This window comes from Drosophila gunungcola, chromosome 3R, assembly GCF_025200985.1.
Source record: "Drosophila gunungcola strain Sukarami chromosome 3R, Dgunungcola_SK_2, whole genome shotgun sequence".
Taxonomy (NCBI): domain Eukaryota; kingdom Metazoa; phylum Arthropoda; class Insecta; order Diptera; family Drosophilidae; genus Drosophila; species Drosophila gunungcola.
Genome location: NC_069139.1, coordinates 14,048,122 through 14,066,274, shown reverse-complemented (window position 1 = coordinate 14,066,274; position 18,153 = coordinate 14,048,122). Strand labels below are relative to the sequence as shown.

Here is an 18,153-nt window from a genome sequence, read left to right as displayed (position 1 = left end):
ATTAGATCCAAGAGTCGCAATACCCAAGGCGTGAAGGCGCCAATGTGCGTGTGCAATAAGCCATAAAATTGTCTCGCACCATGACAAACGGGCTGTGCGTTGTTGGCGTTGTAATCCGAGCCAAACCGATTAAAAAGTCAAACTGGTTGGACGCGTGAATTTAGCGCCAAAAGAGGGGAAGCTGTCCCAAACCATAATTTGCATTCATCAGTTTAGTGGTCTAAGCTGCACTTCCGTAACAATTTATTGCCTGCAAATTGTCCCACATTTGTTTGGACAAAACTGTAAAAAATTAATTGCAAAAACAGCCGTTTTATCACAAAGACTTCACATAAGTCATAAATAATGATTTATACGTTATTTTAAAGCTCATGAATTTATTGGTTTAGTTTTAATTTTTCTTCCCAAGAAAGTAAGTTACTTACAAAACTCTTACACATTTAAAACCTTTCAAAATTCATAATAAGTGTTAATTAATTTCATTATGAGTACTATCAGTACTAGAAAGCGTTTTCATCTATCTAAATGATTTTTATGATTACTTAAAATAAACAATTAAACCCTATCAAAACACATTCTCGAGCATTTTTAACTATTTAAATTATTTGGTATAGGTATTTGTGCTAACGGTTGATAGGCAGTTTCGATAACAGCACACAGAAGTGCCGTCCGACCTGCAATCGATAGGCCTCCGATAGTTGCCAACCACCGTCAATGAATCACAGTTGCTCACCACTAAAAGGCCGGCGAAAAAAATTTTCTGCAAATATTATTTTCCGTGTAGCTTCATCCAACTGGGACACCGAATGCAGCCATGACCAAGTCGTTGCGCGCACACCGTTCCCTGGCGCTGTTGGCGCTTCTCGTCGCCCCATTTGCGGTTCTGGCCGATGTGGATAATCCCAGGGAGCCGGACTACATGAAGCGGGAGCACAGTCTAGTGCGTCCATTTCAAGGTGGGTTTATGGGCTCTGATAAGGTGGAGTACGTGTACCTCTAACGTGGCTTGATCTTTCAGGCGTGGGCGTGGTACTGCCACACTGGGACTTCCTGGGCAACACAATGGTGACGAGCAACTACATAAGACTGACTCCGGACTTGCAGTCCAAAAGCGGCGCCCTTTGGAATTACACGGTAAGCAGGAGGGTTGATCTTCCACTGACCTTATGAGTAATCCTAATACTGTTTTACGCCCAGCCCGTGATGACCCGCAATTGGGAGGTGCATGTGGGCTTCAAGGTGCACGGCAAGGGCACTGAACTCTTCGGCGACGGCTTTGCCATTTGGTATACCAAGGAGCGCATGAAGACAGGCCCAGTCTTTGGCAGCAATGACCACTTCTCCGGACTGGCCATCATCCTGGACACCTACAGCAATCACAATGGCCCACACAATGTAAAAGCTTTAGCCTAAATCTGTAAACCTTTATTAATCTTGAATTTGCAGCACCAACATCCATATCTTAGCGCTATGGTAAACAATGGCAGCTGGAGCTACGACCACGATCGCGACGGAACGCACACCCAGCTGGCGGGCTGCGAAGTTCGCTTCCGCAATGTGGACTACGAGACGCTGGTCAGCATTCGGTACGAGAACGACATACTGTCGGTGTCAACGGATCTGGAGAACCGCAACGAGTGGAAGAGCTGCTTTGTCGTCGCCAACGTGGAGTTACCCACGGGTTACCATTTCGGCATGTCGGCCACGACAGGCGATCTGTCCGACAACCACGACATCCACAGCTTCAAGTTCTACGACCTGGACTCCAACTTAAATGTAAGTTTACCCCAGAAGGGGAATACGCTTGACTCAGCTGCCTGCTTATCGGCTAAAGAGTGCAAGGAACCCGAAAGCCGGGTTAAGTCATTATATCTATAGGTAGCAACAAGCTTCTAAAAAAAGATTGAACTTGTTTTTAATTGCACCAACTTGCGATAATTTAGCAGGAGTGGCGTCAAACACACGGTTCGATTTCAAATTAAAATTCAAATCGTATTAATCTTTCAAAAGCTACAAAATGTTTGTCAACCAGACACGATAAATATGAGTGTTATTATTATATGAATATCATGTTACTCGAAACCCGCTTAGCTTTACTTGTTCAATAAACCACAATTTTCTTTCATTCACAGCACGACGAGATTATCCGTCGCACCAATATCATACCGAATGCCAAGACCTTCGAGCCGCCGCGTGAGCACAAGGAGGACCCCAAGCCGGGCATGTCCAACGCTAAAATCTTCTTCATCCTTCTGTTCGTGGTGGTCGTGGCGGCGGCGGTGGCCATCTTCGCCATCTCCTATTTCAAAGATCGCAATGCGCGAAAACGTTTCTACTGAGCTCTCTAGCCCTGGAGCTAGTCCAACTAAGCATCATGTTGGGAGTATCCCGGACCTCAGTTGAACCCCACTTTAATTTATATATAGCGACTGTATCCCATTTCTAATCACCCTTTAAGTTTCCTTAATGTTTCCATATGAAATTTTTCTTGAGAGGGTAGACATAATATTACACGTGTTGGAGAGTTAAATTTAAGTGCAAATTTTTAATCTGAACTATAGGAAAATTGAGACCGTGAGAATATTATTGCATAGACAAGATTAAAAGCCACCAAACAAACTCATGCGCTTCTCACTTAACCACACATCCGTTGCTAGTGCTGGCGTCCGGCTAACATGGACTCAATCTGGCGCACCTGGTTGCTGACAAACCTATCCCGGGCACTCATCTCCTGCCGCTGCCCCGGCGGTTCTCCCTCCGACTCCAAAGCGTCGTTGGACTTGTGCATGCCGCTGAGGATGCACTGCTCAAAGAGCGACTTGGATCTCGCATCATCGTCCTCGTCGTCCAGAGAGTCATCCGAGCTGTAGCCCGTCTTGTCGCCATCCTCCTGCTTTTTTTGCCCATTTGTCCTGGTCAGAGTGCTGGTACTGGCATTGGCCAGGCTGGAACTAGTGCTAGCACCACTGGGTTGAGGCCGACAGCTTCCCGCCGCAATAGCCTATAAAATTAAAGAACAAAATTTATAATTATGCGGACAGTGGGAATATATTTTTAACCAATAGCTACATTCCATTACAAACCCAGTCAGTAACTTTCTTTTTAAGTGAGAAAGGTCTGCGATACTTTTGTAAAAAGTAATATATCAAATGAAAAAATAAAAAACTAAAGACTGTAGTTCGAGTTTGTGTTCGCCCATGTAATAGGAGCAGGCAAAGCCTAATAAGAATATTTTTACTTCCTTCACTTTAACAAAGTTTAGAGATTCTAATTTGGTTGGTTTATCAGCTCACTTTGATTTCGTTAAATGTAATTTCCCCTAATCAAAGAAAGTTTCTCAATTTCCTTACCTGACTGAGTAGATTGCAGTCATCATCCGAGTCCATGGAGAGTGAACTCAGCGATTCGCTTCTCTTCGGCGGTAGACATGGCTCTGCTTCATTTTGAACTGCACTCCGTCTGGGAGGCAACTTGGGTGCCTCTGCCTGTGGCTCCGAAGCCCTCATGGGAAGTTTTGTAACCGGTCCTGCTCGTCCAGAGCCCACCGTAAGTTGGGAGAGTCCAGATATCACCGAAAAGTTGCAGGGACTATCCTCCACATAGTACTTGCTCATCTCATCCGACACTGGCAGATAACTGGGTAATGCGCCGCAGCGCATCTTGGAGATGGCATCTTCAGCCGGAATCCGAGTGTCCAGGCCGGGGACATCTGCTCGTGGCGCTGGCACTGGCGGCTCTTCATTGGCATTCAAATCGTTCGGTATGGACAGAATGGACAAATCGCTGTTGCTGGGCGCCTTAGAAAGCAGAGCCGGAGTGTCCTCCGTACAATAGCTACGAGGAGCATCTCCATTTCCGTTAATGTCATTTGTACGCTGTTCTCGAATGGCGTTTGCATTAGAGTCATCCAACATGCTCAGGTTACTAAGACTGGTGGCACAGGAAAAGGCGGCAGGCGTGTGCTCCACGTGGAATCTATTAAGCTTGTCCTCGAACACATTGCCAGGCTTTCGGTCAGGAGTCTCCGAATTATTTTGAATGGGCACCTTTCGATCCCTTCTCGGCGACTGCGGCATACTCTGGGTGGGCGAATCGGGTAGTTCGGAGGGGGAGATGACGCCACTTTGCATCCGGCTGTACTCGCTGATCACGGAACCATTATCCTCGCAGGCAATGGTCTCGTCGTCACCCACCAGTGAGTCCATCGAGCTGCGACGCGAGAACATTAGTGGAGTTTCCAGAGCAGAGTCAATGTTTTGGGGCGTATTCCGGTTCTCCAGTTGTCCCGGCTGAATTGTGGGCTTCGTTGGCGTCTTTGGAGCCGAACACTTTTCCGGTTTTTCAGTCAGGCTGTTGAGGGAATCGAAGCGACTGAAGCTGCCGGGGGTTCCCTCCTCACAGTAGTTGATCGGTCGCTCTGCTGACTCCGTCTCCGCTTCGGTGGTAAGTTTTTGCTTGGATGTCGAAACCGTCACATTTCCTGGACCAATTCGGAGCTCCGTAGCCGAGGATGACTTGGCCAGTTGCAACTCTTTGGTCCTAATCTCAACAGTCTCCGTCTTCAGCTCTGGCTGTGCCAACTGAGCGGATCGTCTTTCTTTATATCTAGCACTAAAATCTGTGGGCTGGTCCAAGTCAATCTCAAAGGTCTTACTGCTATTGGGTTTGTGCTCCATGTACTTCATGGAGTAGTCAATGGGCTGTTCCTCTGTGGGTGTGACAATCTCAAAAGGGTTCTTTGCGCCCTCCGACTTGGTTGAGTATTTAGTGGAGTCGGATTTGCCAGAGTAAACGGACTCCCGACTCTCACACTTTCTGTTGAGGAAACCAGTCGTGCTCACTGTTGATGGTCGTACCTTTTTCAGCGATCCAGTGGGATTGGAGCTGAGACGCAGTGAGCTGAATCTGCGTGGTAGGGTACCACCATGGCCTGACTCCTTGTCCAGCGGCAGGGAGCCACCATCTCCATTGGGCATAAGCTCCAGGGTGGCCCTAAAGTTTACTAGATTCTTCAAAGCCGAGGCACTGCCCTCGGCAATCATGGAGTTCTTGGAGCTGATCAAGACGCGCAGCAACGGAATAGCATTGTGGTCGATGAGGTACTGCTGATCCTCGGGACAGCGGGCCGAGAGGTTCCATAAAGTGCCACAGGAGTTGCTGACCACGGTGAGACTTTCCGACTTTAACTGCTGCAACAGAATGGCCAGGCAATTGTGTCGGCGCAGGATTTGGCGGTAGGGCTCACACACAGCAATGTGGCTGGAAACGTTCCGCAGTATGCCTCCGGCATTTTCAATTATCTTAAGTGTTTTACTCGGACCCTCGTAGCTGAGCATTCCCACCAGAAACGCCAGTGAGCCGTCCACCGCACAGAACTCCGCTTTGTTTGTACTGCAGTGCGCCGACAGATTCCAGAGGGCAGAAAGTATGGCTTTTAGGGTATTCTCGCTTTTGTTTTGCATGGCTGCCCGGGCCAATGATGTCACTGTCCCGAGCTCGTTGAAGATGGTCTTCATATGTTTGTCTGCGCGCCAAGAGAGATTGCGAAGCACTCCAGCAAGGACCTTAAAACATACATACAATTTCAAATAAGTATTTGACTTCAGACCTAGACTGAACCCACCTGTAGCAGTTCATCTGGAGCCGTGTTCAGCTGGGCGATCACCACCTCCATGAATTGGCGCTGGCCGCACAAGTATGACTTGTTGTGGACGTTCTCATCCCCGAAGGTGAGATTCGTGAGGGCCATGAGGCCGTAGCTCCTCAAAGCGTTGCACTGTTCCCTGCCAGCAGCCGCTGGTCCATGGACCGCATGATCGAGATGAACCAGGTTGGGGATCGCCTTAAGGGCCCCCAGTTCGCACATGGTTTGCCGGTGATCCTCGTCAAAGCTGGCTTTCATTAGTAGCTTCATGGCCGCCAGGGGATGCCGATCCTCATCATCCGCAATGGCCTCGCCCCCGCTTTGCAGCTGGGTGCGCAGGAAGTTGCAGTAGTCGAGGATCTGGTCCAGCAGTCGCAGCATCTTTACCTCCCGCTGGCGCTCCTTTTCCTCCGGGTGGCTGTGCACGATGTTGTGCAGCGCCTGGCTGGCGTATTTCCGCGCCGTGGAGAGACCTTCGTCGTTGGCATGGAGGATCTGCACCAGAAGTTGGATGCAGTCCGAGCTGCGCAGGGCGGTACATGTTTCCGGATTGCGGGACAGCTCCAGGAAGTTGCGCGTCAGCTCTAGGCGTGTGGCGTCGCTCTCGTTCAGCGTCATGGTCTTTAAATGTTTCCGCTGCAGTTCTAGTTCCTCTGTGTTTAGTACATTCAGGTAGCAGGAGTTCCAGGAAGAGTCTGTCGCTCCAACAGGTAGTTCACTTGATCTGAAATCCTCGATCTTTGTTTGAGATGGCCTGCGTTTAAGCCATTTTCCAAGCGCGCAGGCTCAGCGGTCTAGTGATGCTTATTAAGGAATTTCGTAGCCAGATGCGGTTTATATTCAGCGGCGTCCACATTGCAGGTTCATGATATGTTGTGCAATATGGTTATAGCTAATTTGCAAGCATGCACACGGCGGTCAAGACAAAACATTGTTATCAGTAAAAAACATAAACAGTTATTATAAAATGATTTTTACAGATCAAGCTAAATTTTTAAACATTGTTTGGCAACACTGGTGGGCCTGAGACCAAAAAAATCGATACTTATTCGATTGTATCGAGATCCAACTAAATGTGGGCGCGTAATTTGAAATACAAATAATAACGGATAACATAATAACGGATACATTATAATATTATAATATAATATTATTATAAATAACTATTATAATAACAATAGATCCTTAAATTTTAAATACGATTGTCTCCTTTTTCCTTTTAGTATACAAGTATATATTATTTAATTTGTAATCACAAATATCGAGTGTATTCTTAAACATGTATTTGTCCACCTCTAGGAAACCGTTACGTCACGTCAATCAGCTGTTGCTGGACGCAAAATTGTTTCTGCCGGAATATAATGAACTTCTTGAAAAAGGTGAGTTAAATAACAATAAAAAACATGTACTATACATTTTAAATACTCCACTTCCGATGCAGCTGGTGCCCCAGGTGGCTGCGGAGGTGCAGCACCTCAGCCGGTCAAGTATCCACACAAGCGCCGTCTGCTGTCGCGTGCAATCAGGGCGATACCGCATAACCACAAAGCGAAACAGGGCGCTCACCTACGAGATGGCCAATCCGCCGCATTTTATTGGCCACCGCAAGTCCTGGAACTCTTGGAACACATGTGAGTTGGGGGGACAGTTTATTAGGGATTTATATTCAAGCCCCCTACTTTTTTAGCCACGCTAAAGGATGCCCAACGCCCGTCGCAGACTGCCATCGAGGATGTGTTCATCCGGAAGTTCGTCACTGGCACCTGGCACGCCCTTGTCTGCTCCGAGATCATCATCAAGCGACAGCACAACTCCATTCGGATTGCGGCCCTCATCAGGCAGGCGATCACCCCGCGTAAAATGTATTTCCTCATCGGTTATACGGAGGAGCTGCTCTCCTACTGGATGCAGTGCCCCGTGACGCTGGAACTGCAGACGGTGGGTGACAAAAAGGACGTGGTCTTCAAATACATTTAGTTGCTTTGGTTCCTTATATGTCCGATATAAAAATGTTGTAGAATAACTTAATGAGTGTACTCGACTTCGCTGCTGTTGTTTTGTAGAGATTTTATGGCCTTGTTTACGATGACACCGTCGATATCCTTCACCTAACGAGGATTTCTGGTTACCAAAATGTAATTAAGCTGATTAAGGAATAACCTACCGTTTCTATCAGTCTTTTGACGTCTGTCAGCGATTTTTGCTTAAGTAATAGGGACTTGATGTCCTTGACTAGTTCTACGAAAAGGAAAACCACAATCTTGCGGGAGCCACCACAGACTTTGTCCCAGATCTTGACCAAAACAGTCTCGCAGATGACGCCAGCGAAGCAGGTTATGTACCAGTTGTCCAGCAGCGTTGAGTTGCCATCGAACAGGCCCAACTCCTCCAGGTGGCTAATATAAAGATAAATAAGTTACTTGAGGTACAACACTAAACAATTGGTAACCCACTTGAACAAGGACTGATCCTCGCGCTTAAGCATAATCTGTGTCTGCTCCTTCAGCTTGCCGCACTCCTTCTTCAGCTCGCGGGTGTACTTGTAGAATCCCTTGGCTATCCAATAGGTCTCCACGTCGTCGTTGAATATCGGAAGCAGGGTGCGCACGATTTCGATGAAGTGTGTGTCGTCCGCTTGCAGACTGGCACCTGCATTGCCGTGCCACAGTCGATTGGACTCCAGCAGCCACATGGTGTGCATCACCAGTTCCTTCTCCTTCTGGTCGGCACACCGAAGCACAGTCACTGCCCGCAGCAGATCCTCGTACATCTCGCGCCTCTGGTCGCGAATGTACGCCGTAGACGCCTTGTGGAGCGGCTGAATGCCCATGACGAGAGCCCATAGATAGCTCCTGTGGATGTTGGGCACTGTGTAGTTCATGCAGAACTGCTTTAGCTTGTTCAGGTTACGGACGTCATCCTGGAGGAGTTTGTTTAGCGACTTCTTCTCTTCCACGCTGTTGATCAGGCACTTTTCATAGTAGCTGGATCGAAAGTTTCGTTCGTCGGTGTTCATGGTCTGCTCTATCTGAAATAATAGCGATGCAAGCCCCGTCGATGACAACAAATAGTTGTTTACTGCGCATGTCGAGCTGCTGATACCCTGCAAATAAGTAACATTTTATATAAAGTCATCATTAGCTAAAAATTGTCTTTATTTTAAAGAACTGAAATCGTACAAATTTATAAATTCATATTATTGTATTGATTTTGTAGAGGTAGTTAAACTTCAAGTAGCTTTAGCTAACCTACAATTTACATATAAACAATATTCACAAACTGATAGAAAATCAAAATACTCTTTGCTAGGGTATACGAATCGATAGCTCGCCAAGAATCCACATCGATTCTGTTATCGATGTCTGGGCCACCACTAGTACCCATTGGATGCAAAATGTCTTTTCTGAAAAGGTAAACAAAATGTGCAAATCGTGGCGAGTACAGCCAAATTTTCGCAAATCCGGAGCTCGAAGAAAACAGTTGGTATTCGTGCAATTAAGGATATAGAAACCCGGACTGCATCCGCGTGATATATCTGCGTGAACACGAGCTCGAGGCTGTTGCTCGCCAGCACATGAAAATCAATAATTGAATCACAAAATCAAAACACGGATTCGCCCAGATGCAAGCAGGCCCGCGATAAATTATGCAATTCTTGGAGCCATTAACAACCCCCCTCCCCTTTCCCCAACCCACCGTTCTCGTTTTGGCCCCGTTTGCAGTTGATGTATTCAAATTCAAATGCTGAGCTCGATTTTGGCCGTTGCCGTTGTTGTCACTACTGCCGTGCATGTGCATGTTGTTGTAATTGGAGCAGGAAATCGCGATGGAGCAGGAAATCGGCACCTGGGACTCGGTGCTGCTGGAGAACCTGTCCGAGGATAGCTTCATAAACAACATCCACCAGCGTTACAAGCGCGATCACATATATGTAAGTCCTACATTGCCCACATTGCCATACAATCCTATATGTAAATTCCACTTTGCAGACCTACATTGGAACTTCTGTTGTGGCTCTGAATCCATATCATCACATATCCGAGCACTCGCTGTACAATGTCCGCAACTATGGCGACAAGGGCATCTTCCAGCTGCCGCCCCACATGTAAGTATTATCGAGCGGTCTGCACCATCGCCACTTCATAATATGTTTGCCAATCACCCTAGCTATGGTCTCACAAATCTGGCCTACCAGTCGCTTAAGGATCAGAGCGAGGACCAGTGCATACTGCTCACCGGCGAGAGTGGGTCGGGCAAGACGGAGACCTTCAAAATGATCGTGAACTTTCTGACCCACATACAGGATCGCTCGCACTGCCCCGCCACCCCGAATGTCCTGCGAAAGCAATCCTCGACCAGTTCGAACAGCGGGCTGGTGCCGCACGCCCACAGGCGCGCCTCCAGCAGCTGCTCCGGCACTGCCAACTTTATTATATGCAAGAACAGGGCGGAAAATCCGCCGGCCACTATTTCGCGGCGACAGAGCCCCTCGCCAGGACCGTCGCAGCGTTCGCGGACGCGGGCTGAGAGCATTGAGCGCCAGAGCAGGCGCCATATGCGCGAGAAGATCGTCGACTTTGATTTCTCGCACCACAAGAGCAGCGAGAACATCAGCAGCCTGCTCGAATCGCATGCCCACCACTTGCACCCGACCAAGTCGTGCTTCAAGCACCAGCAGACCCAAGTAGGCGCCTGCACTGCCTTGCCCGCGGCTGCCAAGGGTTCGCCCAAGTATGCTGTGCCCTCCGTCTACGGCGGCTGTCGCCAATGCGGCCACAGCAAGTGCGTCCGTGCCCAGAGCCTGGAGAAAGAGGAGCGGGATGAGCTGCGAGGCAGCACCTGCCGTTTGTCCACCATAGCCAGCACCACCGCCGCCCACCCGGCTCATCCACATCGCGGCAGCTGCTCCAACCTGATTCGCCAGCACTCAACTGAGAGCCAGCCGGAGCGGGAACGTGATCGGGATCGAAGCTCCCTAATGGGCTCCACGCAACGTATATCGCTGTACGATGCACACAAGCTGAGCAAGGTCTTGGGCGATCTGCCGCCCCCGCCGCCCAGCTCCGTTTCACCCACGCCCTCGGCCAGCTCCTCGCTGCACAGGCGCCACAAGTCGCCAACGCAGAGGATGCGCGAGTGCGTCACCTGTGCGGATGTGTTCCTGGAGGCCATGGGCAACGCCTGCACGCTGAAGAATAACAATTCCAGCCGATATGTGAGTAGCGTAAGATTAGAAAAATAATATGGTAATTTTATTTAACCTATTTTTTCCTTTGGGTTTTCAGGGAAAGTTATTCGATATCGAAATTGACTTTAAGGGCGATCCGATGGGCGTGCACATAACCCACTGTAAGTAAAACCTCTTGGAAATAAATAAAAATATTTATGATGATATTTATTTTGTCGTGCTTACACTTAAGATATGCTGGAAAAGGTTTGATCTAGTTTTAATCATTTCATAACACTAAAATTGTTATTATTTAATTATTTTCTGCCCTCAGACCCGTATAACAGACACTGTCATCGGAGAGCGAAATTTTCACATATTTTACCAGTTACTATTAGGGGCTGATCTTCAGTTGCTAAGTAATATAAAGTTGAAAACTGTTTATACCTTTACTAAGAATTAAATCTTAACAGAAGCGCTTAAGCTGTATCGAAATGTAGAGAAGTACGAGCTGCTGCGCAACACAACTGCCATGGAGGAGGATCGTATGAATTTTCATTATACCAAGGTGGGCTATTCATTGAAACAATTAATGTTCCACCAAATAAACTATAGCTTATGTCTACTCTTCAATTTCAGCGATCTTTGGATGTATTGGGCCTTAGCTGTGAGGAAAGCAACTCTATTTTTCGGGTTATCGCTGTTGTTCTTAAGTTGGGAAATTTTATTTTCGTACCTATTACCAACATTGATGGTACCGAGGGTTGTCAGGTGTCCAATGTTTACGGTATGCTTTAATTGAGTTTCAATGGACATGATCTTAATACGTTTTCATTTGCAGAGGTTCAAGAGACAGCACAGCTCCTTAATATAGAAGCCCAAATCCTGATCAACTGTTTGACCAGAGCTAATAGCTCGAACAGTGCTCAAGAGGATGTGGGCTGTGAAATGGATGCCAGACAAGCGGCCACCAACCGAAACACCCTCTGTCGTACTCTCTACAGCCGCCTCTTCACCTGGCTGGTGAACAAAATTAATGAGTCCCTGAAATCGACTCAGCGCGAAAAGAACCTGGCGTTGCTTGATTTTTATGGATTCGAAGTGCTGGAGCACAACTCCTTTGAGCAGTTTGCCATTAATTACAGTGCGGAGAAGATCCATCAGGCAAGTCAAAATTTCTACTTAGAAACATTTAAAATATACTTAAATGCACTTATTGTCCGTTGTGGAGATTTCCAATTTTATTACTTAAATTGAAATCGTTCTTTCATTTCAGAATTTTGTGTTCCATGTACTGCGCTCTGAGCAAGAACTATATATCCGAGAAGGATTGGAGTGGTCGCGGATTGACTATTTCGACAATGAGTCAATTTGTGAGCTGATAGACAAGCCCAGCTACGGCATCCTTAGCTTAATCAACGAATCCCATCTAAATAGTAACGAGGCTTTGCTTTTACGAGTTCAGCAGTGTTGTGCGGGGCATCCAAACTTTATGACCACCGGCAGTAACTCTATGTGCTTTCAGTAGGTTCCTAAACATGTTTTTAAGGTATATTTTTATTAAACATTCACGGTATTGTATTTGCAGAATACGTCACTTTGCGAGTGTGGTAAACTACTCAATACATCGGTTTCTTGAGAAGAATTCAGACATGCTGCCAAAGTACATCAGTGCTGGCTTTTACCAGAGTAAACTCTCTCTAGTGCAGAGCCTATTTCCCGAGGGAAATCCCCGACGGCAGGCCACCAAGAAGCCCAGCACGCTAAGCTCGAACATCCGAACACAGCTGCAGACGCTGCTGGCCATCGCAAAGCACCGCCGCTCTCACTATGTATTCTGCATCAAGCCCAACGAGGGCAAACAGCCGCACCAGTTTGATATGGCGCTGGTGCAGCACCAGGTGCGGTACATGTCGCTCATGCCGCTGGTCCACCTGTGCCGCACCGGCCACTGCTTCCACCTACTGCACGTCAAGTTCTTTCACCGTTACAAGCTGCTCAACAGCCTCACTTGGCCCCACTTCCACGGTGGCAGCCAGGTGGAGGGCATCGCTCTGATTATACGCAACTTGCCGCTGCCTTCGGCGGAGTTCACGATCGGCACCAAGAATGTGTTCGTGCGCAGTCCGCGCACCGTTTTCGAGCTGGAGCAGTTCCGCCGCCTGCGGATCAGCGAGCTGGCCGTGCTCATCCAGAAGATGTTTCGTATGTACCATGCGAGGAAGCGTTTTCAGCGAATGCGGCGCAGTCAGATGATCATCTCGAGCGCCTGGCGCACGTGGCGGGTGAGCAGATTTCTATAAAAATTGTTACTTGCATGATGTCCTTTACTTTACTTTCACTTTCTGCATGTTAGGAGTGCCGATTTGGCATTCCCTTCACTGGTCGTAGGCATTTGTGGAGTTTATATCGTGTTGTAAGAATTGCATGCCTTATTTTCATGTTTTTAAAATATTTTTTGCTTTTCTCTGACTCACAACTTATTTATTTTCCTTTAGGCCCGCGAGGAGTATCGGTCCTTGAAGTACAAACGCCAGGTTAAATGGGCCATCGAAGTGATAGGGCGTTACTACCGCCAGTGGAAGATCCAGCAGTTCCTGCTGACTATCCCCCTGCGTCTGCCCCCCAACACGTTGAGCCCGCTTTCTTCAGAATGGCCAGCGGCTCCTGTTTTTCTGGCAGATGCCTCGCGACAGTTGCGATCCATCTACCATCGCTGGAAGTGCTATGTCTACCGGAACTCGTTTGACCAGACAGCACGCAATCGAATGCGAGAGAAGGTCACAGCCAGTATAATCTTTAAGGACCGAAAAGCCTCCTATGCACGAAGGTACGTATATACTTGATTTTATTTTAATTTAGCTTCTTGCCCTTAAATAAATATTTAATTATTCTTCCGCAGCGTGGGCCATCCATTTGTGGGCGACTATGTGCGACTGCGCCACAACCAGCAGTGGAAGAAGATCTGCGCCGAGACTAACGATCAGTATGTGGTCTTTGCAGATATAATCAACAAAATAGCGCGCTCCAGTGGAAAGGTAAGCTCTAAAATTCGATTCTATAGTAGGTTTTTTTAGAATCATATTGCTCGCTTTCAGTTTGTGCCCATTTTGCTGGTATTGTCCACCTCATCGCTGCTGCTGTTGGATCAGCGAACGCTGCAAATCAAGTACAGAGTGCCTGCATCGGAGATTTACCGGATGTCTCTGAGCCCCTACCTGGATGACATTGCTGTGTTCCACGTAAAGGCGGTATGTATCAGTTAATTCATAGTGAAAATCGATTAATTGTATGTTTTTCAGTCTGAGTTTGGACGGAAAAAGGGAGACTTCGTGTTTCAAACGGGTCATGTAATTGAAATCGTGACCAAAATGTTTCTAGTCATACAAAATGCCACAGGCAAACCGCCGGAGATACACATAAGCACTGAGTAAGGACAAACAACATAGGTGTTTATTAGTAAGCACATCTAACTGCATCAACCTTTCAGATTTGAAGCAAATTTCGGCCAACAAACTGTCATCTTCTCGTTCAAATACGGCGGCATGTCGGACCTAGCACAAGGCCCACCTAAGGTCACGCGCAAGGCGAACCGCATGGAGATAATTGTGTGATCTTCGGCAGAATCGGAAACTAATCGTGGCAGCTTGTTGAGTCTGCTGCTATCATCTTCTTCGCCTTAGGCAGAACTCGGGTTCGGCGGTCCGTATCCATTATTCTCACCAGTCATCATGCGATTGCAATTACCATTGCCCTCTGCTGTGGTTGGAGTCTCTCGACTTTTATATGGTCCCAGGGATCAAAATACAATTTTAGCAATATATTAACACACTCACACTCAAACATACATAGAAACACAATTAAGTTTTGTTCACAAGTGACAATCAGAGTAACCAATTTGTTGTCAAGATTGTGCCAAAAGAAGGAAACTAGAAATGCCCCAAGGAGTAGATGAGGAAAGAGCGAGCTAATTTTAAACTGCACCGTCTTATTTAACTTTGTAAATGTAAAGTCAAAGCGAAAGAAACTAACGAAGTGAGCAACTGAATTTACGCATCTAATTTGTCAACTAGGTTTAAGTGTAAGACATGCACCAAGTCGATTAGCATTGCAACAATAAGTATGTACTGTAAGAAGGCACAGGAAGCGGCGCTGCTCGAAGGGATCGGAAACAGGAGCAGGGGCGAAATGCAGGTGCTGGATGGGCAGAGTTGGATTTTACACAAACTATGATATTTCCGTTATAGAAACCAAGGCATTTCTCTTACATTTAAGGTTTCATACACAATAATTAGTGAACTAATGCTAGAGAACAGACATATAAACCAAACCTCTTTATATACCGGAAACACAAATGAATCCAATACATGCAATTTGCTGCGACTTAGCGAGAAATACAACTTTTCCCAAAAAAAAAAAACAAAAAATGTTAAACAACTATTTACAAAGCAGAGCAGAAGAGTAGTTAAATATTTCAAATAAATATATATATATGTATACACCATACGAAATTAATAATGAGTCTATATAAAAGCGACAACAAGAAAAAACAGAAGTCAAGTTTGTTACAAGTTGAGAACGAATGTATGTAGTTGTTTATATATAACTTGTTATTGATAGTTCGGACATCTAACGTAATTCAACCAGGAGCTGCGTTTTCCAAGCTCCAGCGAGTTCACAGTGAATCTGCCACATTCGAATTCCAGCAGTTTTTATTTGTATTTAAGTTTTAAGCGAAAACTTCGAAAGAAAAGCCAAATATGAGTAAATCGAAACCCAACCAGTTGGTAGTTTATAAAACAAAGTTTAGCAATAATAAAACATACACATAGTTAATTGTTTGTACACACACCCAAAAGGGGAGCGATCCCCTTACAACTTGGATTTTGGCTTCTTGAGCATGTCGCGCAGGATGCGACGCAGGATCTTGCCACTGGGGTTCTTTGGAATTTCGTCCACGAAGATCACGCCACCCCTTAGTCGTTTGGCGGGCGAGGCGTTGTCGTTGACAAACTGGATCACTTCGTTTTCGGTCAGCTGGACATTGGCCTGCTTCACCACGAACGCCAGCGGCAGCTCGCCAGCTTCCTCGTCCGGCTTACCAATGACTGCCGCATCCTTTATCTTTTCGTTGGTGAGCAGCAGTGCCTCAATCTCGGCGGGCGGCACCTGGTAGCCCTTGTACTTGATCAGCTCCTTGATGCGGTCCACAATGAAGAACTCAAACTCTTCATCGTAGTAGCCAATGTCGCCGGTGTGCAGCCAGCCGTCCTTGATGGCCGTCTGCGTGGAATTGGTGTCTCCGATGTAGCCCTTCATTATGCCGTCGCCCTTGAAGCACAGCTCGCCCCGCTCTTTGGCTCCCAGGAGCTTGCCGGTATCGGGATCGATGACTTTGGCGTAGATTCCCACCTTGAGCACACCCACACTGCCGGGCTTGCAGAACTCGTCGTTCTGCACCAGCACACTCAGCGTGGACTCGCTAAGACCGTAGCCCTGCCGAATAAATGGCACTCCGATGCGCTCCTTGATCTGATCCTCGGTCTCGCGACTCAGTGGGGCTGCTCCACACAGCAGGACCATCAGGGAGGACAGATCGTACTTGTCCACGATTGGGTGCTTGGCCAGGAAGACCATCAGCGGTGGCACCATGAAGGCCATCATCACACGATACTTTTCGATGGCCGCGAGGAAGAGGTTCTCCTCGAACTTGGGCAGATACACGAGGCGGGCTCCCCGGCAGGCGGTGGTTATCAGCGTCAGGCAGCCAAAGGCGTGGAACCAGGGAATGACAGTGAGCAGTGTGACCTCCTCCATGGGTATTTGGGTTGGCTGGCTGTTGAGGGAAGAGCTTTCAGTACAAAATCCTTTCGTAACCGACCTTTTAGACTTACATTTGGGAGTCGAGGGTGGCCAGCAGATTCATCTGGGTCAACTGAACTCCCTTTGGCAGTCCGGTAGTGCCCGAAGAGCAAACAATCAGGGTCACATCTTGCTCCTTGTTGGCCACTGGGCTTAAGAAATCCGGCTGCGTCTTGAACTTATCGTTGTCCATCAATTCATTAAGGGCGTAAATGTTCTTAAACTTCTTGGAACTTCCGCCGAAGGAGATGATGCCTTTGACGAACTTGTTCTTGCTCGCCGCCTTGGCAACCCGATCAATGGTGATCTTGGAAGCGAATATAATCTTGGGCTTGGACAGGTTGATGGCGTGGTCTACCTCGCGGTCGGAGTAGGTCACGTTGAGAGGAGCCACCGTAGCTCCAACTGCGAAGCCGGCGAACATGGCCAGGGCAAAGTTGACGCTGTTCTCGCTGGACAAACCGATGACGTCGTTCTGCTTGACACCCAGTTTCTGGAGGATGTAGGCCAGCCGGACAATGGACTTGTGCATGAAGCTGGCCGAGTACTCCACTCCATTGACGGCATCCACCAGCACAGACTGTTCGCCGAAGCTCTTGTATTTGTCCAGGATGTACTGACCCAGGGATCTGTAGTCCTGGGCCTCCCGTTCGGTCACAGGACCGCCATACACGATGTTCCCCGGCAGTAGAGTCGAAGTCATTTTGTTACTGCAAAGAGGAGAAAACTTGACAGTTAAAGGTGTGCAATTTATAATGGGTTGTAATACAAGATAACTGCTTTTTATCTACCAGAAAATTTTCCAATATATGTGAAAAAATTGTTATGGAAACTTATTCCCTGATGCGGCTATAGGGGTGGAAGTTATAGCAACCCTTGAAACTATCGTGCTTCTTGTACTCTAATTACCACACTTTGAACCCCCGGGGCTATCTTATCGTATTCGGACCATAGATCTTTTACTTCAGCCGATAGTGGATTATAGAAAATCTGCATGTTTGCCAGTCCAGGTTCCAAAGGTCGTAGTTCGCCGCCGATGGATTGACATCCTCCAGCTCCCCCGTATCATTTGCACTTAATTTTCTGCGTAAACACTAGTTGAACCTTGTAATGTTTATGTTTAACACCGCTAATTTATTCATTATCATTTATGTTCTCCTGTCGGTCCACTTACAGTCACTTTTTCTAGGTTACGATGCGAGCGGGAGCGGCTTCGGTGCGAAACTAACCGTTCGATGTGGGATGGCGAGGCGGAATGTCAGGCTGTGTTTAAGGCACGATTAGATTAACGTATTGATAATTCCGGCGGTGCAACTGCGCAGACGCGAGCAGTGGCTAAGATTCTTTCATTCAAAGCAAATAAAAAAGTGCATCGGAAAATGGGTCAGGGGGTGGTGGGGGAAGAATTCGCAGAAAAAACATCAAACAGCTGTTTTGAATCTACATTCGATAAATATTCGTCGCACTTGAAAACTGACGG

At 47.3% G+C, this 18,153-nt stretch overlaps 6 protein-coding genes across 8 annotated transcripts; 3 read left to right on the top strand and 3 right to left on the bottom strand.

Annotated features, from left to right (window-relative positions):
- Positions 1-699: 699 nt before the first annotated feature.
- Positions 700-2,619, top strand: LOC128260273 (vesicular integral-membrane protein VIP36). The gene is made up of 5 exons (XM_052993099.1): positions 700-956; positions 1,019-1,134; positions 1,198-1,395; positions 1,447-1,776; positions 2,133-2,619. Exons 1-5 carry the CDS (start codon positions 815-817, stop codon positions 2,337-2,339), a joined length of 993 nt encoding a protein of 330 aa, XP_052849059.1. The 5' UTR covers positions 700-814; the 3' UTR covers positions 2,340-2,619.
- On the bottom strand, positions 2,526-6,569 carry LOC128260263 (adenomatous polyposis coli protein). The gene is made up of 3 exons (XM_052993085.1): positions 5,624-6,569; positions 3,351-5,564; positions 2,526-3,001 (listed from the first exon to the last, which is right to left on the bottom strand). The coding sequence occupies exons 1-3, from the start codon at positions 6,260-6,262 to the stop codon at positions 2,654-2,656; spliced, it is 3,201 nt and encodes a 1,066-aa protein (XP_052849045.1). The 5' UTR covers positions 6,263-6,569; the 3' UTR covers positions 2,526-2,653.
- Positions 6,570-6,884: 315 nt separating this feature from the next.
- On the top strand, positions 6,885-7,665 carry LOC128266394 (28S ribosomal protein S24, mitochondrial). Its single transcript, XM_053002886.1, has 3 exons — positions 6,885-7,023; positions 7,086-7,275; positions 7,332-7,665. The coding sequence occupies exons 1-3, from the start codon at positions 7,006-7,008 to the stop codon at positions 7,619-7,621; spliced, it is 498 nt and encodes a 165-aa protein (XP_052858846.1). The 5' UTR covers positions 6,885-7,005; the 3' UTR covers positions 7,622-7,665.
- Positions 7,612-8,699, bottom strand: LOC128266393 (TBC1 domain family member 7). Its single transcript, XM_053002884.1, has 3 exons — positions 8,098-8,699; positions 7,809-8,040; positions 7,612-7,752 (listed from the first exon to the last, which is right to left on the bottom strand). The coding sequence occupies exons 1-3, from the start codon at positions 8,658-8,660 to the stop codon at positions 7,669-7,671; spliced, it is 879 nt and encodes a 292-aa protein (XP_052858844.1). The 5' UTR covers positions 8,661-8,699; the 3' UTR covers positions 7,612-7,668.
- Positions 8,700-8,987: 288 nt separating this feature from the next.
- On the top strand, positions 8,988-15,647 carry LOC128252832 (unconventional myosin-Ia). Of its 3 annotated transcripts, XM_052980937.1 has the most exons (18): positions 8,991-9,055; positions 9,367-9,575; positions 9,634-9,749; positions 9,812-10,859; positions 10,930-10,993; positions 11,065-11,078; positions 11,146-11,230; positions 11,285-11,379; positions 11,451-11,598; positions 11,653-11,975; positions 12,088-12,335; positions 12,400-13,096; positions 13,168-13,227; positions 13,310-13,641; positions 13,714-13,849; positions 13,910-14,062; positions 14,114-14,241; positions 14,302-15,647. In XM_052980937.1, the coding sequence occupies exons 2-18, from the start codon at positions 9,471-9,473 to the stop codon at positions 14,423-14,425; spliced, it is 3,876 nt and encodes a 1,291-aa protein (XP_052836897.1). In that variant the 5' UTR covers positions 8,991-9,055; positions 9,367-9,470; the 3' UTR covers positions 14,426-15,647. The 3 variants fall into 3 exon arrangements, 2 of the variants coding, with proteins under 2 accessions (XP_052836897.1, XP_052836898.1); XM_052980938.1 differs by lacking the exon at positions 13,168-13,227 and having other exon boundaries at positions 8,991-9,575; XR_008267341.1 differs by lacking the exons at positions 11,065-11,078; positions 11,653-11,975; positions 12,088-12,335; ... (5 more) ...; positions 14,114-14,241; positions 14,302-15,647 and having other exon boundaries at positions 8,988-9,575; positions 11,451-11,493.
- LOC128252834 (uncharacterized) lies at positions 15,577-18,041 on the bottom strand. Its single transcript, XM_052980939.1, has 3 exons — positions 17,848-18,041; positions 16,706-17,383; positions 15,577-16,647 (listed from the first exon to the last, which is right to left on the bottom strand). The coding sequence occupies exons 2-3, from the start codon at positions 17,374-17,376 to the stop codon at positions 15,684-15,686; spliced, it is 1,635 nt and encodes a 544-aa protein (XP_052836899.1). The 5' UTR covers positions 17,377-17,383; positions 17,848-18,041; the 3' UTR covers positions 15,577-15,683.
- Positions 18,042-18,153: the final 112 nt, after the last annotated feature.